Source organism: Pan troglodytes, chromosome 4 (genome assembly GCF_028858775.2).
Source record: "Pan troglodytes isolate AG18354 chromosome 4, NHGRI_mPanTro3-v2.0_pri, whole genome shotgun sequence".
Classification (NCBI taxonomy): domain Eukaryota; kingdom Metazoa; phylum Chordata; class Mammalia; order Primates; family Hominidae; genus Pan; species Pan troglodytes.
Window position 1 is genome coordinate 114,019,911 of NC_072402.2, and position 18,008 is coordinate 114,037,918.

General features: G+C 38.7%; 1 protein-coding gene across 5 annotated transcripts in view; it reads left to right on the forward strand.

Moving 5' to 3' along the window:
* Positions 1 to 18,008, forward strand: part of LOC107974820 (BEN domain-containing protein 2-like) — a 203,556-nt gene that overhangs the window by 14,086 nt on the left and 171,462 nt on the right. For 3 of the 5 annotated variants that reach the window (XR_010157311.1, XM_063811469.1, XM_063811468.1), the window contains 2 exons: positions 5,196 to 5,276; positions 5,890 to 5,979. Coding sequence is in view for 2 of the 5 variants with exons in the window: in XM_063811468.1 (XP_063667538.1) it covers positions 5,901 to 5,979 (79 nt within the window). In the remaining 3 variants the exon portion in view is untranslated. Of the gene's footprint in view, positions 1 to 5,195; positions 5,281 to 5,889; positions 5,980 to 18,008 lie in introns of all 5 variants that reach the window. The other 2 variants (XR_010157312.1, XM_063811467.1) reach the window with 1 other exon arrangement.

Below are 18,008 nucleotides of genomic sequence, written 5' to 3' on the forward strand. Positions count from 1 at the left end.
TATCTTTTTAAAAATCCATCTTTTTCTTTTTTTGATCTTCTGTACTTTTAAATTTCTATTTCATTTATTTCTGCTCTGATCTTCTTTATTTCTTCTACTGATTTTGAATGTGGTTTATTCTTGCTTTTCTAGTTTCTGAAGATTCATTATTATAATGTTTATTGAAGTATTTCTGCCTTGTTTTTGTTTTTGTTTTTGTTTTTTTGCCCAGAGTGGAGTGCAGTGGCATGATCACAACTCACTGCAACCTCAACTTCCCAGGCTCAAATGATTCTCCCATCCCAGCCTCCTGAGTAGCTGGGACTACAGGTGTGCCCTACCATGCCCAGCTAATTTTTTATATTTTTTGTAGATATGGGGTTTTGCCATATTGCCCAGGCTGGTCTCAAATTTTTGGGCTCAAGCAATCCACCTGCCTTGTCCTCCCAAAGCACTGGAATTTACAGGCATGAGCCACCGTGCTTGGCCTCTTTCTGCTTTTATAATACAGCCATTTATCACTGTAAACTTCCCTCTTAGGACTGCTTTTGCTGGATCTCACAGATTTTGGTATTTTGTATTTCCATTTTCATGTGTTTTAAGAAACTTTTTATTTTCTTCTTAATTTCTTTATTGATCCATTCGTAATTTGGGGGCATTTTGTTTAATTTCCATGTATTCATGTATTCTCTGAGGTTCCTTTTGTTATTGATTTCTAGTTTGATTTCATTATGTTCAGAAAAGATTACTGATATGACCTCTGTTTTTTTAAAAATGTGCTCAGACTTGTTTTATGACCTAAGATATCATCTATTTTGGAGAATGTCCCGTGTTTTAATGAAAATAACATGTATTCTGCGTGTATAGAAATTTGGGTGAAATTTCTATAAATGTCAGAGAGGCCTATTAGATTTGGTGTGCACTTTAACTCTGCTGGTTCATTGTTGATTTTCTGTCTGGATAATATGTCCATTACTGAGAGTGGGCTGTTAAAGTCCCCTACTATTATTGTGTTGCAGTCTATCTCTCCTTTTAAGTCTATTAATGTTTGCTTTATACACTGTGCTCTGATGTTGGCTGCATTGCTATTTATAATTGTTATATCCTCTTGCTAAATTGATTCCTTTATCACTATGTAGTGACCTTCTTTATCTCTTTTTACAGTCTTAGATTCATAGTCTATTTTATCAAAGTTTAGCTACTCCTGCTATTTTTTGGTTTCCAATTGCAAGAAATAGCTTTTTCTACACTTTCACTTTCAGTTTGTGTGGGTCTTTTATAGTTGAGATGCATTTCTTGAAGGCAGCATATAGTTGAGGCTTCTTTATCCCAAATTTTAATTTTTTTCCCTCTCAGGTAGCTAGTCATAGAGATCTTTCCATATGGCCTGATAGATGTGGCAGGCCTTGGTCTCATAAACATCACTTCCATCCAATAATGGATTGCTTCTTGCCCTGCTCACCTTTATAGATAGGGAGAGCAGAGAGCACTCATGGTGAATAGTTTGGATTATCTGGTCACCCAGTGCCCCCTGTTCAAAATCCGTCAGAGCCCATTAAGGACTCAAAGGAGAAGGCCTTGCTTCAAAACCTTAAAGGCCTCACCACAGGCTTGAGATGATACTCCAAGCTTCTGCAGATACCACAAGCTCTTTTGGAATTCACTGGGTCACTAGCACTGATGCCTAGGCCCAATAGAGCCTTTTCTTGCCTTAAGACCTACTGAAATCTCAAATCTCACAGCTTTTTTTAAAAAGCACATGTCAAATGAAGGTTAAGTAGAAAAAGTATGTGCTTAGTAGAAGAAAGACAGAGCGATAGTGATTAATTTATCTTTATGAATGTATCTAGATTTTTGAAATCTAGAAAAAAATTGTTTAATTTTAACAAACACATATATTGTGCCTTTTCATAAGTTAAAATTTTGTTTTGGATCACATAGTAGGGTAGAAAATCATTTCGGTACTTAAACGTCAGCAAAAGGTCTTAATCAGACATTTGGTGAATAGGCCAAAGCAGCCACCCATTGAAAACTGTATTACCTCCAGAAACGAAACAAGTCCACCAAGCATTATGCCCCTTCTATCTTGGAATGGGCACAAGATTCAGCAACTTGTCTGGCATATACGTGACCATGGGTCAGGTTCTCATGTATTTAACTGAGGTGAAAAGTCCCTATATTTTCATGGATATAGTGAAGTAGCATCCTTGTCTGGGGAAATACCCGAGATTTCTTGTCTTGCACCAAGAAGATTAATGTCACGGACACACACACATGGAGTGGGTTAAGGAATGGAAAGTTTAATAGGCAAAACAAAGAAGAGAGGAGAGCAGCTCTCTCTCTCTTTTGTGAGGGAGAGGCATCCGAAAGAGGAAGGCTGCCTGCAGCGGATTGCACCAGATTTTATAGGCAGGCTTGAGGAGGTGGTGTCTGATTTACCTAGGGCCCACAGATTGGTTCCATCAGGTGTGACGTTTACATGGTGCACAAGGGAGGCTGGTTGCCCCACCCTAATCCTATGCAAACGGATTTTCTACTTGGCCAGGGACATCTTGCCTATTCCATACTGTACACATGGCTGGCAAAGAGAAGATGGAGCTGCCGTTTTGAATGTGCCTGTTCCCAGGTAGCTTTTTTCTGTTGGCACAACCGCTGGCATTCACCTGTGCAAGCTTCTAGCTTGTTTGTCTATGTTTGCAGCTCGATTTTACAGGCTACTCTTTGTTAGAAAAGAAAATGATTGGGGGGGGCTGCTTTTCATTTAAAGGAAAACCTTGCCAAGGACTCCTGTGCCCTCACTATCTGCCTAAGTAATTTCTTTTTAACTCCTGTATCAACAGCTTTTTCCTGTTGACACATATATCTTTTCAGTTCTTTAAGCCGTAAGCAGCCTAGTTGAGGGTTCAGAAATCCTCCAAGGTTTACTCCAATATGATAGAGAAATATTTATTGTGTGTAGGATGATGTGAGAAAAAGTTTGGGAGGCACTGAGGTAAGTAATATGAGATAATGGTGACATTTAGTAAAAAGAGTTCTTAACATTTCCTTAGAGGCTCTAGTGAATTTTTCTCTAAACTGTATGGTATTCTCTTCTCAGAGAAAATGAAATCATTTATCAACGCAAGGTGATAAATGCATTCTTCTTTAGTAGTTATAGTTTTGTTTTTAAAAAGCCTTAATATTAGCTAATTCATTCCTAAGGAAAACCTAAGGCCTGTGCCTATTTGTCCACCACAGGGATCACCATGCAGCTGAAGACAGTCACCTAAATTCAGTTCTTGAGCATAGGAACAGTTCATCAGGCTCTGTAAAGTTTGTTCTCTAATTCAAAGCTTTCGATTATGGAGAATGTCACTTAAGGAGAAAGGAGATCTTATCTATATTACCAAAAACTATACTACTGTATGCTTGTGGTTATCCTGCTCTGTGTTTTGGAGTGGTACATCTTATCACTCACTTGACTATGGCCAGAGGGTGGGAAGAGTCCTTTTATCTCGTAACTCCCAAAATGATGCCTGGAACCACAATGGTTTGTGGAATCCATGATCAAATCACAAAAAAGATTTTTTTTTTGTCCTGAGACTGACTCCTGGGTTTCTAAGGAGGTGGTTGAGATTGCAGTTTCATCTTTTCTGTTATCTCACCAGCATTGACACATAAAAAGGTTGTTTTTTTTTTTTCTCCTTGAGCCTTTTTTAATTTAAAGAATTACAGGGAGGAAAGATCACAGAGAGATTCCCAGTGATAAAGCAAAATAGACAAATAATAAGTGGCCGCACATGTTCCTGTTCAAAACATGATCTCCTGAGGTGTTAGGAAAGTCACACAGGCCCCTTCTCCACTCGACATGATTTCCACAGGTAGGGGTGGGTTGCCTTGTGAGGCTCAGAGAAGGGAAACATCAAAGAGCCATCCTCAGTCTCATCTCTTCTTCCTGGGTCCTCTCAGTGCGGGGAGCTGTGAAGGTTACCCTCGGCACTTTTTCCAGAAGTGGTACTTTTTCCAGACCCAGACACCATTAAGTAGGCACAGGGATACAGCTCTTTTGTTTGCTTAATCCCCAACAGTAGAGCCTCATAAGTCCTAGGTATTCTTTCCTATGGGGAACAGTCCCCAGGATACTTTCTGCTGCATTCAGATGAGAGCTAATAGCTAATCTTTAAAACCATTAAGCTGCACTTAGCTGAGCCTTCACTTACAGATTCTGGGAGACCCTTTGCTATTACACAGTGGAATAAAACTTTGTGAGGTCATGAGTGTAGTCACATAAGCCTTTTCTGTGAGAAATCAGTGAGACATACATTTCCTCAATCTCAGTGCTCAGGTGGAGTATATGCTTTGCTGCCTTTTGTTTAAAACAGAAATTTTTAGAAGGTTTTTAATCCTAACATCCCTCTGAATTTTTAATAGAGTTACTTATTTAAATTGAATTGTATTAAAATTTCAGTGTTTTCATCTTCAAGACATAGCAGGAGACCTGGAGTAGGGTAGGCAAGTAAGGCACTTACCTCAGACACAAAATTTAAAGGAAGTTCAGCAATCAATATAAATAATATTTTAAGGCAATATTTTTAAAAACAAAAATTAACAAAAAAAATGAAGAAAATATGAAAATTATAAACAAAGACTGGGTCAGGAACAGTGCCGTTCTGAGCCATATTGGAACCTGAGGCAAATAAAAAACTCAGTAATATTTTGTTCATCATGGATACATAATCTCTTTACAATGTGCAAAGAGATTCTGCTTATTATTGCTTTGTCCTTTTGGGGAGGTCATGGTTCCTTGCTTGGTGTTGTTTCTTGTGGGTACAGATTTATGTCTTTGCATTGAAAGATTAGTTATTTATTCCATTTTATTCTGTTCAGCTTATTTTGGTTTTTATTGGATATATTGGCTAGCAAATATTTAATGCTAAGTTGCTGCCTCTTTTTTGGCTTTAAGTGGTACCTTAAGCCCAGGTTCACCTTGCGTTGATAAATGATCAGAGCTCTGCCTGTCATGAACAGGGGCGGCCCCAAAGGGATTATCCCAGCAGTGTGTCAAGGCTGACTGGCTAGGGGGTTTGTGCCTAGGAGACCTGTGGAACATACCTCCTACAGCATGTTGCTGTTGAACAACCTCTTTCATATGGTGTCTCCTTTGGCCAAGTAACAGCAGAGTTTCCAGGCTGTGGATGACAGTCTTGCCTCCCTCTTTTTTCTCTGCCTGTCCTCAGGGATATTTCTTCCTTCAAGGAGTCACAGTGCTTCACATGGGTCAAGGCAAAGTCAAGTCTCCTGCCAAGGCACCCAAGATGGTGGGTAAGCTAATTGATCACTTCAATCTTACTTTTTCTAGTGGAAATTCTGAGTTTGGGGCAGATTTTCCATGCATTTAGTGCTGGGTAGAGGTGGGGGACACATCACATATGTGAAAGTCCAGTTCTCTAACCATTTGCTCAGAGTTTTTCACTCTTCTGTGGCCCTGGGAGCTGTCTTATCCTCATATTTGAGTTCTGGATTGTTGCTGGTAAAAATGTTGGTGCTGTGTATTTGTTTGTGGTTTTCTATTAGGGGGAGTGAAGCCAGCTTGCTTCTGTGCTACCATTTTGGAACCAAAAGTCTGTAATTTGTTTTAAGATAATTTTGATAAATGATGCGAGAGAGCGCCAAGATTCACTTCTTTCTAAATGGATATCCCATTTTTCCAGCATCATTTGTTAAACAGATCATTTTTTCCCCTCTGAGTTATCTTAACACCTTTGTCAAAATTGTTTGGCCATTGATTATGTAAGTCTCTTTGGTTCCATATGCTGTATATGTTTATTCTTATACCAAATGCACATACTACTTGATAACTGTAGCTGTACAGTAAGTTATAAAATAAACATAATAATTTTTAACTGAAATAATACTTTAAAAATCAAACAGAAATCTTGAAAATGAGAAACACATTTGCTGAACTGAAGAATTCATTAGAGGCTCTCAACAGTAGAATGGACCAGGCAGAGGAAAGAATTGGTAAGCTCGAAGACTGGGTTTTTGGTGGGTTTTTCTATTGGCTATTTGAAAATACACAGATGAGAAAAAAAAAACAAAAACAAAAAGGAATGAAAGCCACCTGGAAAATAACAGAAATTACCACAAAAAAACCCAAATCTATGAATTATTGCTGTTTCAGACGAAGCTGAGCAAGAGCAAGGGGTAGAAATCTTAGGTTAGATGATTACAGAAGATGTTGCATATGTTGGCAGCTGCAAATGCTGGAAATGGTCAGCTACAGTATTATGGTCCCACTCAAGGTGTCTGGAAGGACAGTAGAGTAGTAATATCTTCCCAGTAGTCAGAATTTTGATCTATACATATTGTTGTTCATTTGCTGGGAAGTGGAGATGGCCTAAGCCCAGGAACACGGTCTTTGCTAATTCCAGAGGCATTTGAATCTTGCACAAAGTTTGAAAACAATTGAAACTTTTACAGTTAAATGTGTGAAGTACATAAAGGCCCTGGCAACCACAGAGTGCCTGTCCATCTACATACATCAGCCTAAGTGATTCCAAGCCAAGTTTTACAAGTTTTTCCTGTTATAGTGACAGATAGAATGAAAAATATGTCCTTGGATAGTTGGGGTAAAGTAGCTAAATTTTTCTCCAAAGTTCAATTCAATTCAAGAAACATTCATTGAACAAGCACTTACCCTGGGCCAGGCACTGTGTTATGTATTTGGGATATGGAAGCTCATAAAATGTGGTACCTATCTCAAGACTCAGTGAAATATCTCCCTCCCATAGTCTAGGAACTTAAATGAAAATAAATTTCTCTAGGATCCCAGGCTAGTTCTCTGTTGCAGATTTATATTAATATATTACTAAGCTAAGAGACTGGCATGTTGGTGAGTCCAGAGAGCCAGATTGTCATGAAACACAGTAGGAGTTTGGTAAATAATAGTTGGATTAATGACTAAAAATGATACTCCTGAACCCTCTTTCCATAACTGGTAGCAGCTATGCCATAAGAGTCAGTCCCAACAGACACCTACTAATTAATCAGTTCCTGTGATATTCCTGATAGCCCCACGTGAGGCATCATTTTGAACCCATTCTGACCTGAAAGCTGGAACATGGAGGATCATACTTACTAAGAGTTACACTCAAATTGCACACTGTCATGTCTGTGTTGTGTGGTGTCTTGGTACTCTAAAGTTTAACTGCACGCTGCTTCCGGTTTCTCCCATTCATGCATGTTCATTGACTAGCCATAGACATGAGCTCTTTCCACCGCTGGCCTTCTATTTTCCAGAGTTCTTTCATTCTTCAGTGGCTGTGGTTGTCTCTGGATCTTTTCCCTGCTTCCTCTGGACAATAAGTTTAAGGGAGTTTTTCTATTGGCATTTTGGAGACCTAGCACTGTTGACAGTATGTCTATTGCTGCCTTCAGGGCAAAGCAATATAAAAATGGGAGATTCACTCTGCTGATCACTTTTCAAAGTTCAACTCTCCTTCATAATCAGCCTGTGTTTTTCTATTTCCAGAGCCTTTAGATAATTTTTTCTTTTTGTTTTGTGTTTTGTAGAGTTTATAGCTGCCATTTGAAAGAGGATTGGTTGTATGAGAAGTTCATCCCTTCTATACTAGAAGCAGAGCCTCCCAGATACTGTATTTTACAGTTCTAAAATGTCAGTTTAATTATTTTAAAGTATAGATTCCCTATAACAAAATTTCATGTTTCCATACCTGTGTTCTATCTTTTTTTCTATTTTTATTTGTTTATTAATCTTACTTATTTTGAAGTCTTTGTTTGCAAGCCTGGTGTTTGGTTCATTTCTCAGTCTGCTTCCATTATGTGTTTAATCTCTATTATCAGTCACTTTACTGCTTCTTAACTCTAGTTTAATTGTATTGTATGCTGGACATTGTGGATTTAAAAAAATTTTAGAGGCTTCAAATGATGCGTATCTTTCACCAGAGTTGACTCATCCTTTATTAGACATAAAAAGTGAGAATTGATTATTTAATCTGATCAAGAACCGAGCTAAGAAAATGTTTGGTTGCAGTTTTTATAAGTCTCAATCTACCTAGTGTTTGTTCCTGCTCTTAGGGTATAGCCCTTCAGATTTTTCCGTTGAGAACCTGGTATGGCCATGGTGACCCCCATTTTGGTAAATCGTGAACTCTTTCTTTGTTTCCTTAACACAGTGAGACTTCCCCAGTGCCAATTCTGCTTTTATAAGGTGTTCTGCTTAAGCTTTTTAGGCCCCCAACTAATGTAGCTTCAGAATTTGGCAAATGTGTTTAGGGAAAAACTGGAAGTATGTTGAGAGCCCTTTGGTCTCCAGCTCTGCAATACTTCCAAAAAGTTCTGCTGGTTTCTCTGCCTCTGCGCAGTCCAAGCTTGATTCTCAGGCTCTTGGCCTTTGGCCCAAATCAACAAATGCCTCCAGAGAAAAAGCAGCTACAGGGAATCAATTTCCTTCTCTTCCTTCAGTTTCTCTCCAGAATCTTGACCCTCAGATGTCTTTATACAAATAATTTACAAAGCAATTAAAAATGCATATGACTTTTTGTTATAAACATAATCAATGGGAGCCTTAATTTGTCACAAGTCAGAAACCTGTCTACAAGAAAAAGTAATAGCTATATAAATAAAACCTGAGCAGACCAATTGTGATACCATTTCATAAACGAAGGAGTATGATTCATTTTAATCTCTGCACTTGCTCTACACAGCCAAAATAGGAAAGAAAAAACAGAGACAGAGACTTCACAAACATGCTCTACAATCTTAGGCCTCCCAACCTTATCACATGCTGTTCCCTCTGCTGGAAATATACAAATTCTCACGCAAGACTTAAGACACGGCAGCCAGTAAGACGTCACATTTTCGCTATAAGTGTGAAGTGTGAGTCCATCAGAGAAGCCATATCTTTGATAAGAGGAGGACTGAGCCCCATCTGGGTTAATTTCCTTGTCTTCACCACAGCCTCAGCAATGGAAGGAAGAGATATGTGTAATACTCCTCTGCACTGTACCCAGAAATATACTAGGCGCTGAAGGCACAGAAGTAAAATACAAGTCTCTGCCCCAGAGGAGTTCCCAACTCTATCACAGCTCTTTTCTACATTATTGAGAACCTAGTAGGGAAGAATTTTAGTAATATGGGATGTTCTTTGTTTTTTTCTTCCTTCCTGTACCTTCTGCCATTTTTATAGTTCTTTTTTTAGAGCTGACCAGGCAGAAAGTTGTAAGCAAGAGAATTGTGAAAGTTTTGTGCTTCTCATCATCTGAAACTAACCCCACAGGCTGTTATACTCTGCCCAGTATATTAATATATTCTCAGAGCTTTAAGACTGTGTTGAAAATGGGAAAGAAAACCTTTTACTGTGTTTATTATATCAACCTGATCCAATCAGGCCTGGGTCCTTTTTTGTTAGGGTAAATGGAGAGATTACTCTCTAACAATTTTCAGACAGTAGTAGTTAAACTGTGTATTTTATCTAAATAAAAGGTTAACACTACTGGCATGCAGAAATTACAGAAATGTACATTTTATCATGATAAACAATCCCAATTGTGTAGTTTAAAAATACAAAATTCTACTTGCAATTATTTTCAGAGACTTAAAAATTAAGTTTCCTTCCCTGTAGTATTTTAGCTGTCAGAATGGCTACTTCCATTATCTACCCATCCAAAATTATTCAGTTGATTTAATACCTGCAAAATTAGTGAATTTTTACCATGGGATTTAGGCAGCGGATTTTTCCAGCTATGCTGATATCAACATTTAAGGTGATTATGAATAGACTGTTTCTATTCCCACTAGTTCCTTAGGAAATACGGTTTTCACAATTTATCTTCAGTGGAAAAGAGATCAGGACTGGGTATGCTATCAGGATTCAACTCTGTGCCATTTATTGGAAAAAATAACCACAAAAATTGCTGCTGAACTCCCTCCGTCAGTGTATTCTCTTCCCAATATCCTGCTATACTCCTGCCAGAGCTGTTCACAGGTCAGAGAAAAGTAGGGTGTTAGGTTATTGACATAAGAAAGCTTAGATAGCCTAGGGAATATTTGTAGATATAGTCAGAGGTCTTTGTAATAATATAGCTTCTCTGAGCATCTCTGTTCAGAGTGTTAGGAGACAAGGAGAGAGAATGAACAGTATAGTTTTGTTATCCCACATTTTTTTCAATGACATGAGGTAGTGGGAATTGGCTCAATTAAGTTATAGAGGTTAAATTTTAAGCCCTATTCACAAGGGACAGAGTGCACAATAGATTTTTACCTAAACGTTATAAAGCTGGACCATTTATGATACTCAGGTACTAACCCCTTTCATCTTGCATTTTTTGCTTTATGTTGAACAGGATCCAGAGAGCAGAAATTTTGTTGGCTGTAAAAATCTGAGATATAATCCTGAATGGCTTATTTCTAAGAATAGAATATATTTTAGCCTTAGTCAATTTTATGCTGCTATAACAGAATACCTAAGACTGGGTAATTTATAATGACCAAAAATTTATTGGCTTACAGTTCCAGAGGTTGGGAACTCCAAGATCAAGGCACCTGCATTTGGCGAGGGCCTTCTTGCTGCATCATTACATGGCAAGAGGTAGAAGGGAAAGGGCTCAAAAGAGCAAACCCACTCCTGGGAGCCCATTTTATGATTTCATTAATTTATTCATGAAGGCAAAGACCTTATGATCTAAACACCTCCCATTGTGCCCCACCTTCCAACACCGTTTTTTTGGGGGATTAAACTTCAACATGAGTTTTGGAGGGAACAAAAACATTCAAACCACGTTAAAATGCTTAATACATAAATATTTTCAAATGTATTTCTTAAAAATAACTGTAGGTAATTTAAGTCTTTGGGATTTGAAAAGTTGAGGGCAAAAACATGATGCAACATTTCTGCATCTCTTTCTATCTCCATTAAACATACATATAGTGACTTCTCCTTCTGCTTACAAAGGATTAACTGCTATAGAAGTGTTCATGGAGTCCCTTGCAACTTTGGTTGATTATCAATCTCTGCATACTCTGTTAAAGGAATTAAAGGAAAACATAAACATAATGAGGAGAGAAATGGAAGATACACCACCAAGTTGGGCAATAACAACTTCCAAAGTAAAATAATTATAAGGAAACTGTAAAGTAAACAATTCCCAGAGCTCACACAGGACTGGGATTGTTTGACTAATGTTGCCCAGTCACAGTGAAGAGACATTATTTAATTCAAGGACATTCAATAGAGACTTGAGAAGGGTCAAGCCTTAGAAATGGGGCAAAATCACCCTAAAACAAGGGCTTCTCTATGTGATCTTAAGTAGAGCTTTTAAAAAACACCTCAAGTGGCTGGGCACAGTGGCTCACACCTGTGATCTCAGCACTTTGGGAGGCTGAGGCGGGCAGATTACTTGAGCCTAGGAGTTTGAAACCAGCCTGGGCAACATGGTAAAACCCTGTGTCTACCAAAAATAGAAAAATTAGCCAGTCTCATAACCCAGTCTCAGAATAAATAGGTAGATTAAAAATTTAAAAAAAACCTCAAAATGGATAAATTTATGTGAAAGTAACATAACTACCTCCTAGAAAGCGCTTACCACTAAAGAGAGACAACAAAATTGAGCACTCTGCAATGTGAAATTCACCATGTCTGAGTATCAATAAAAATTATTATACAGAATAGTTTATATTTTATACAGAAAATAAAATTTATACAGAAATTTTATTTACTTATATAAAATGTTCTTTTATACAAAATAATTATACAGAATAGGAATCTGAAAAATGCAATCCATACCTGGGAGAAAAATCCATTAGTAACAAATCTGGAAATGACAGAGATGATGGAATTATCAGAAAAGTGTATTTAAAAAGCTATTATAAACATGCTACATTTGTTCAAATGATTTTTAAAATGTGGACACAATGAGAGGAGAAATGGAAGAAATAAAGAAGAATTGAATGGAACTTCAAGCAATGAAAAATGCAATAGCTGAAATGAAAAATATACTGAATTCAAGAGCACATTAAACACTGAAAAAAGAAAGATCAGTGAACTTGAAGTTATACAGATGTAAATGACCCCAAATGAAACAGAAAAAAAAAAAGACTTGAAAAAATAACAGCATCAGTGAGTTATGGGACAATATTAAACAGTCAAACATATGTGCAATTGCAGCTAGAAGGAGAGGGAGGGGGATCAGAAAAGATATTTGAAGAAGTAATAGCCAAAACATTTTATTCCTTGAGAAAATCTTTAAACCCACAGATCCAACAAATTCAGTAAACCCCAAGCAAAAGAAACATAACAAGTCTGGTTACAATGGCTCATGCCTGTAATTCTAGCACTTTGAGAGGCCAACATAGGAGTAGGATCTCTTGAGCCCTGGAGTTCATGACCATCTTGGGCAAAATAAGGAGACTCTGTCTCTATAATTATTTTTTCCCCCGGAGACCAAGTCTCACTGTATTGCCCAGCACCCAGGCTGGAGTACATGGCACGATCTCAGCTCACTGCAACACCTGCCTCCCAGGTTCAAGCAATTCTCGTGCCTCAGCCTCCTAAGTAGCTTGGATTACAGGCATGCACCACCATACCCAGCTACATTTTTTTTCTTTTTGGATTTGTAGTAGAGATAGGGTTTCACCATGTTTCCCAGGTGGGTCTCAAACTCCTGAGCCCAGGCAGTTCTGCCGTGGCCTCCCAAAGTGGTAGAAGTACAGGTGTCAGCCACCTCACCTGGCCCCTATTTTTTTTTAATTAGCTGTGCGTGGTAGTTGGTTCCTGTAGTCTTAGCTACTTAGGAGGCTGAGGTGAAAGGATTGCTTGAGCCTAGGAAGTCAAGGCTGCAATGAGCTATGGTCCCATCACATCACAAGGGAAACTCTGTCTAAAGAAAAAAAAAGAAACAAAAAACCAGGTTTGTTTATCATAATCAAATTGCTGACAACTAGTGATGAAGAGAAACATCTTTAAAAGCCTCCAGACTTCTGGTTTCTGGTTCAGCATGTAAACAGCTTGAAAGTCATCACTCCATCTTAACAAGTACAAAGCTGAACACGAGGAATGAGATCCTAGGAAAACCACTGCCTCCAAAGCTGGAGAGACAGAGGACAAATACAGAGAATCACAACTCACCAGGGCAGAAACCTGCAAGCAGAACCCTCTGCTGGAACCAGTACCAGGGTAGGAAAACCTAAGCTATAATTAACAAATTGCCGGAAGCTTGGTGTGCACAAGTTTGAGATGGGAAACAGTTTACTCAGAGCCTAAGTAACCTGGGGGAAGGGAAACCGACTTCAGCATATTCTAGATGTTCTATCCCACCTGAGCTTGGAGATAAAACTGAGAAGCTCTTGTCAAGTTCACAGCCCAAAGGCTCACTAAGAGACTGAGACCTAATCATAGAACTATAGAATGTTTCCCCTTTTCTCATGCCTTATTGTCACATAATAAAAGGCCTATTTACCAGAATTTCTTCTACCCAGTATGGCATGTTTGGCTTTCAACAAAAAATTTTGAGACATACTAAAGGGCAAAAACAGTTCGAGGAGACAGAACCAGCATCATAACCAGACTTAAATATGGCAAGGATGTCGGAATTATTGGAATTTAAATCAATTATAATATGCTGAAGGCTCTAATGTAAAAAGTAGAAATGGTAAAAATAAAAAACACTAATAGAAATGAAGCATGTCTTTGGTGCGCTCATTAGTAGACTGGACACAGCTGAGGGAAGAATCTCTGAGCTTGCGGTTATATCAGTAGAAACTTCCAAAAGTGAAAAAGACTAACAAATTTGAAACAGAGTATCGAAGAACTTTGGGACAATTACAAAAGGTGTAGCATATCTATAATGGACATACCAGAAGGAGGAAAGAGAAAGAACAGAAGAAACATTTGAAGCAATAATGGCTGAAAATTTCCTCAAATTAATGTCAGATACCAAACCACACATCTAGAAAGCTCAGAGAACGCCAAAGATAAATGCAAAAATCAAACAAGCAAAGAAATGACACCTAGGTATATCATATTTAAAGTACTGAAAGTAACGAATTCTTGGAAGAAGCAAGAGGATAAAAACATCTTATCTATAGATGGACAAAGATAAGAATTACATCTTTTGCCTCGGAAGCTATGCAACCAAGAGAAGAGAGTGCAATATTTAAACTGCTATGAGAAGGAAACCCACCAACCTAGAGTTTTGTATTTTCTGATTTTATCATTCAAAGCTGCCTTAGTCAGTTTGGGCTGCTAAAACAAATTGTTATAGACTAGTTGGTTTATAAACAAAAGAAATTTATTTTTCACAGTTCTGGAGGCTGGAAATCCAACATCAGGTTGCCAGAATAGTCATGTTTTGGTGAGGGGCCCTTTTCCAGGTTGCAGATGGCCAACTTCTTGTATCTACACAGGGAAGTAAGAGAATTAACTAGTTCTCTGGCCTTTCTCATAAGGGCACTAATCCTGTTCATGAATGCTCCACCCTCATGACCTAGTTAACTCCCAGAAGCACCATCTCTATAAATTATTACATTGAGGTTAGAGTTTCAACATACGAATTTTGGGAGGTCACAAACATTCAGTCCACAACAAAAAGTGAAGAAGAAATAAAGGCTTTGTCAGACAAATAAAAGTTGAGGGAATTTGTTATCAGCAGAACTGTTTTGCAAGAAATGTTAGAAGTTTTACAGCGAGAAGGAAAATGATACATGTAAGAAACTTGGATGTATATAAGGAAAGAAAGAGCATTAGAAAAGAAGTAAGTAAAAATAAAAGCATCCAGAGTAAAAATACACATTATATACAGAGAAATAAAGATAAATATGACAGTAGACTTTTTGAGAACACATTTAAAAATGACATCTTTACAGAGTGTATGCAGGGGGGTGATTGAAAGATCTGTCAACCTAGAGTTCTAAACCTAATGAAAACATCATTACAAGATGAAGGCAATAAAGACTTTCAGACAAACAAATACAAAGAATCACAACTCACCAGAGCAGAAACCTGCAAGCAGAACCCTCTGCTGGAACCAGTACCAGAGTAGGAAAACCTAAGCTATAATTAACAAATTGCCAGAAGCTCTGTGTGTACAAGTCTGAGATGGGGAACAGTTTAGTCAGAGCCTAACTAACCTTGGGTAAGGGAAACTCGAAGAAAATTCATTGGTACCAGGTCTACGCTAGTAAGCAGTGTTAAAGGGAGCTCTTTTGGCTGAAGTGAAATGGTTTCTGATGGAAATTTGAAACCGCACACTACACACACACACATACACACTCACACACACACACACACACACACACACACACACACACACACTCTCTCTCTCTCTTTCTCTCCCTCTCTCCCGCTGCCAAAATAATGAAAAGAACTGGAAATAGCAAAATGTTTGGGTAAATATTTTTAAAATGCTCTAATTTTTACTGTCATGGAAATATAACTATTTTAAACAAAAATAATAATAGTGTTTTGTAGAGCTTATAGTATAGGTTATAGTAAATGTGTGGAAATAATAGCACAAAAGATGGGAGGAGGGAAATGGAAGTATACTACTTTTATAAATCTTTACAATATAATATGACAGTAGGCTGTGATAAGTTGTAGCTATGCATGTTAAACCTTGGCATAACTGTTAAAAATAAATATAAAAAAGAGATATTGCTAATAAACTAATAATAGAGATAAAATGGAATTCTAAAAACATTCAGTTAATACCAAAAAAGGCAGGAAAATAGATGAAGAAGCAAAGAGTAAATGTGACAAGTAGAAAACAAAGATGTGGTATATATAAACCCAATCATATTAATAATTAAATACAAGTTGTCTGAGCATGCCAGTTAACAGACAGAGATTGTAAGCTGGGCATGGTAGGGCATGCCTATAGTCCTAGCTATTGGGAGGCTAATGTGGGAGGATAGCTTGAGTCCAAGAATTTGAGGCCGCAGTAAGCCATAATCTCACCACTGTACTCCATCTTGGGTGACAGAGTGAGACTCTGTCTCTATTTTCTTTTCTTTAAAAAGGAGTTTATAAAATAAAAATAATAACCAACTCTGTAACAGTTTACAAAAACCCTTTTTCCAGTATAAAGACAGAGATAGGTTAAAAACGAAGGGAAGAGAAAATATTTACCATATAAACACTAACCAAGAGAAATTTAGGGTGGCGTATTAGTCTGTTCTCATGCTACTAATAAAGACATACCCGAGACTGGGTAATTTATAAAGGAAAGACGCTTACTTGACTCATAGTTCCACATGGATGGGGAGGCCTCACAGTCATGGTGGAAGGTAAAGAAGGAGCAAAGACATGTTTTACATGGCAGCAGGCAAGAGAGCATGTGCAGGGGAACTACCCTTTATAAAACCATCAGATCTTGTGAGACTTGGTCACTGTCATGAGAATGTCAAGGGAAAGACCTGCCTCCATGATTCAGTTACTTCCCACCAGTTTCCCCTTCATGACACATGGGAATTATGGGAACTACAATTCAAGATGAGATTTGGGTGAGGACACAGCCAAACCATATTCTGCCCCATCCCCTCCCAAATCTCATGTCCTCACATTTCAAATCCAATCATGCCTTTCCAACAGTCCCCTAAAGTCTGAACTTATTCAAAGTCTCATCTGAGACAAGGCAAGTCCTTTCCGCCTGTGAGAATGTAAGATCAAAAGCAAGTTAGTTACTTCCCAGATACAGTGGGGGTACAGGCATTGGGTAAATATACCCATTCCAAATGGGAGAAATTGACCAAAACAGAGGGGCTATAGGCCACATGCAAGTCTGAAATCCAATAGAGCCATCATTAAACCTTAAATTTTCAAAATGATCTCCTTTGACTCCATGTCTCACATCCAGGTCATGCTGATGCAAGAGGTGGACACCCGTGGCCTTGGGCAGCCCTACCTCTGTGACTTTGCAGGGTAAAGCCCCTCTCCTGGCTGCTTTCACGGGCTGGCATTGAGTGTCTGTGGCTTTTCCAGGTGCATGATGCAAGCTTTCAGTGGATCTACCATTCTGGAGTCTGGAGGACAGTAGCCCTCTTCTCACAGCTCCACTAGGCATTGCCCCAGTGGGGACTTTGTGTGGGAACTCCAACCGCACATTTCCCGTCCACACTGTCCTAGCAGAGTTTCTCCATGAGGACCCCACCCCTGCAGTAAACTTCTGCTTGGACATACAGGCATTTCCATACATCCCCTGAAATCTACGTAGAGGTTCCTAAACCTTATTTATTGACTTATATGTACCCATAGGTCTAACACCATGTGTAAGCTGCTGAGGAATGGTGCTTGCACCCTCTGAAGCAACAGCCTGAGCTGTACGTTGGCCCCTTCTAGCCGTGGCTACAGCTGAAACAGCTGGGATACAGGGTAATGTTTGAAGGCTGCATAGAGAAGGGGGATCGTAGGCCCAGCCCACAAAACCATTTTTTCCTCCTGGACCTCCAGGCCTGTGATGGGAGAGTCTGCCATGAAGGTCTCTGACATGCCCTGGAGACATTTTCCCCATTGTCTTGGTGGTTAACAGTGGGCTCCTTGTTACTTATACAAATTTCTGTAGCAGCTTGAATTTATCCCCAGAAAATGGGGTTTCCTTTTCTATAGTGTGATCAGGCTGCAAATTTTCCAAACTTTTATGCTCTGCTTCCTCTTGAATACTTTGCTGATTAGAAATTTCTTCTGCCGGTTACCTCAAATAATCTCTCTCAAGTTCAGAGTTCCACGTATCTCTAGGGCAAGGGCAAAAAGCTGCCAGTCTCTTTGCTAAAGCACAGCAAGAGTCACCTTTGCTTCAGTTCCCAACAAGTTCCTCATCTCCATCTGAGAACACGTCAGCCTGGACTTTATTGTCCATGTCACTATCAGCATTTTGGTCGAAGCCATTCGACAAGTCTCTAGGAAGTTCCAAACTTTGCCACATCTTCCTCTCTTCTGAGTCCTCCAAGTCTCTAGGAAGTTCCAAACTTTCCCACATCTTCTTATCTTTTTCTGAGCCCTGCAAACTGTTCCAACCTCTGCCTGTTACCCAGTTCCAAAT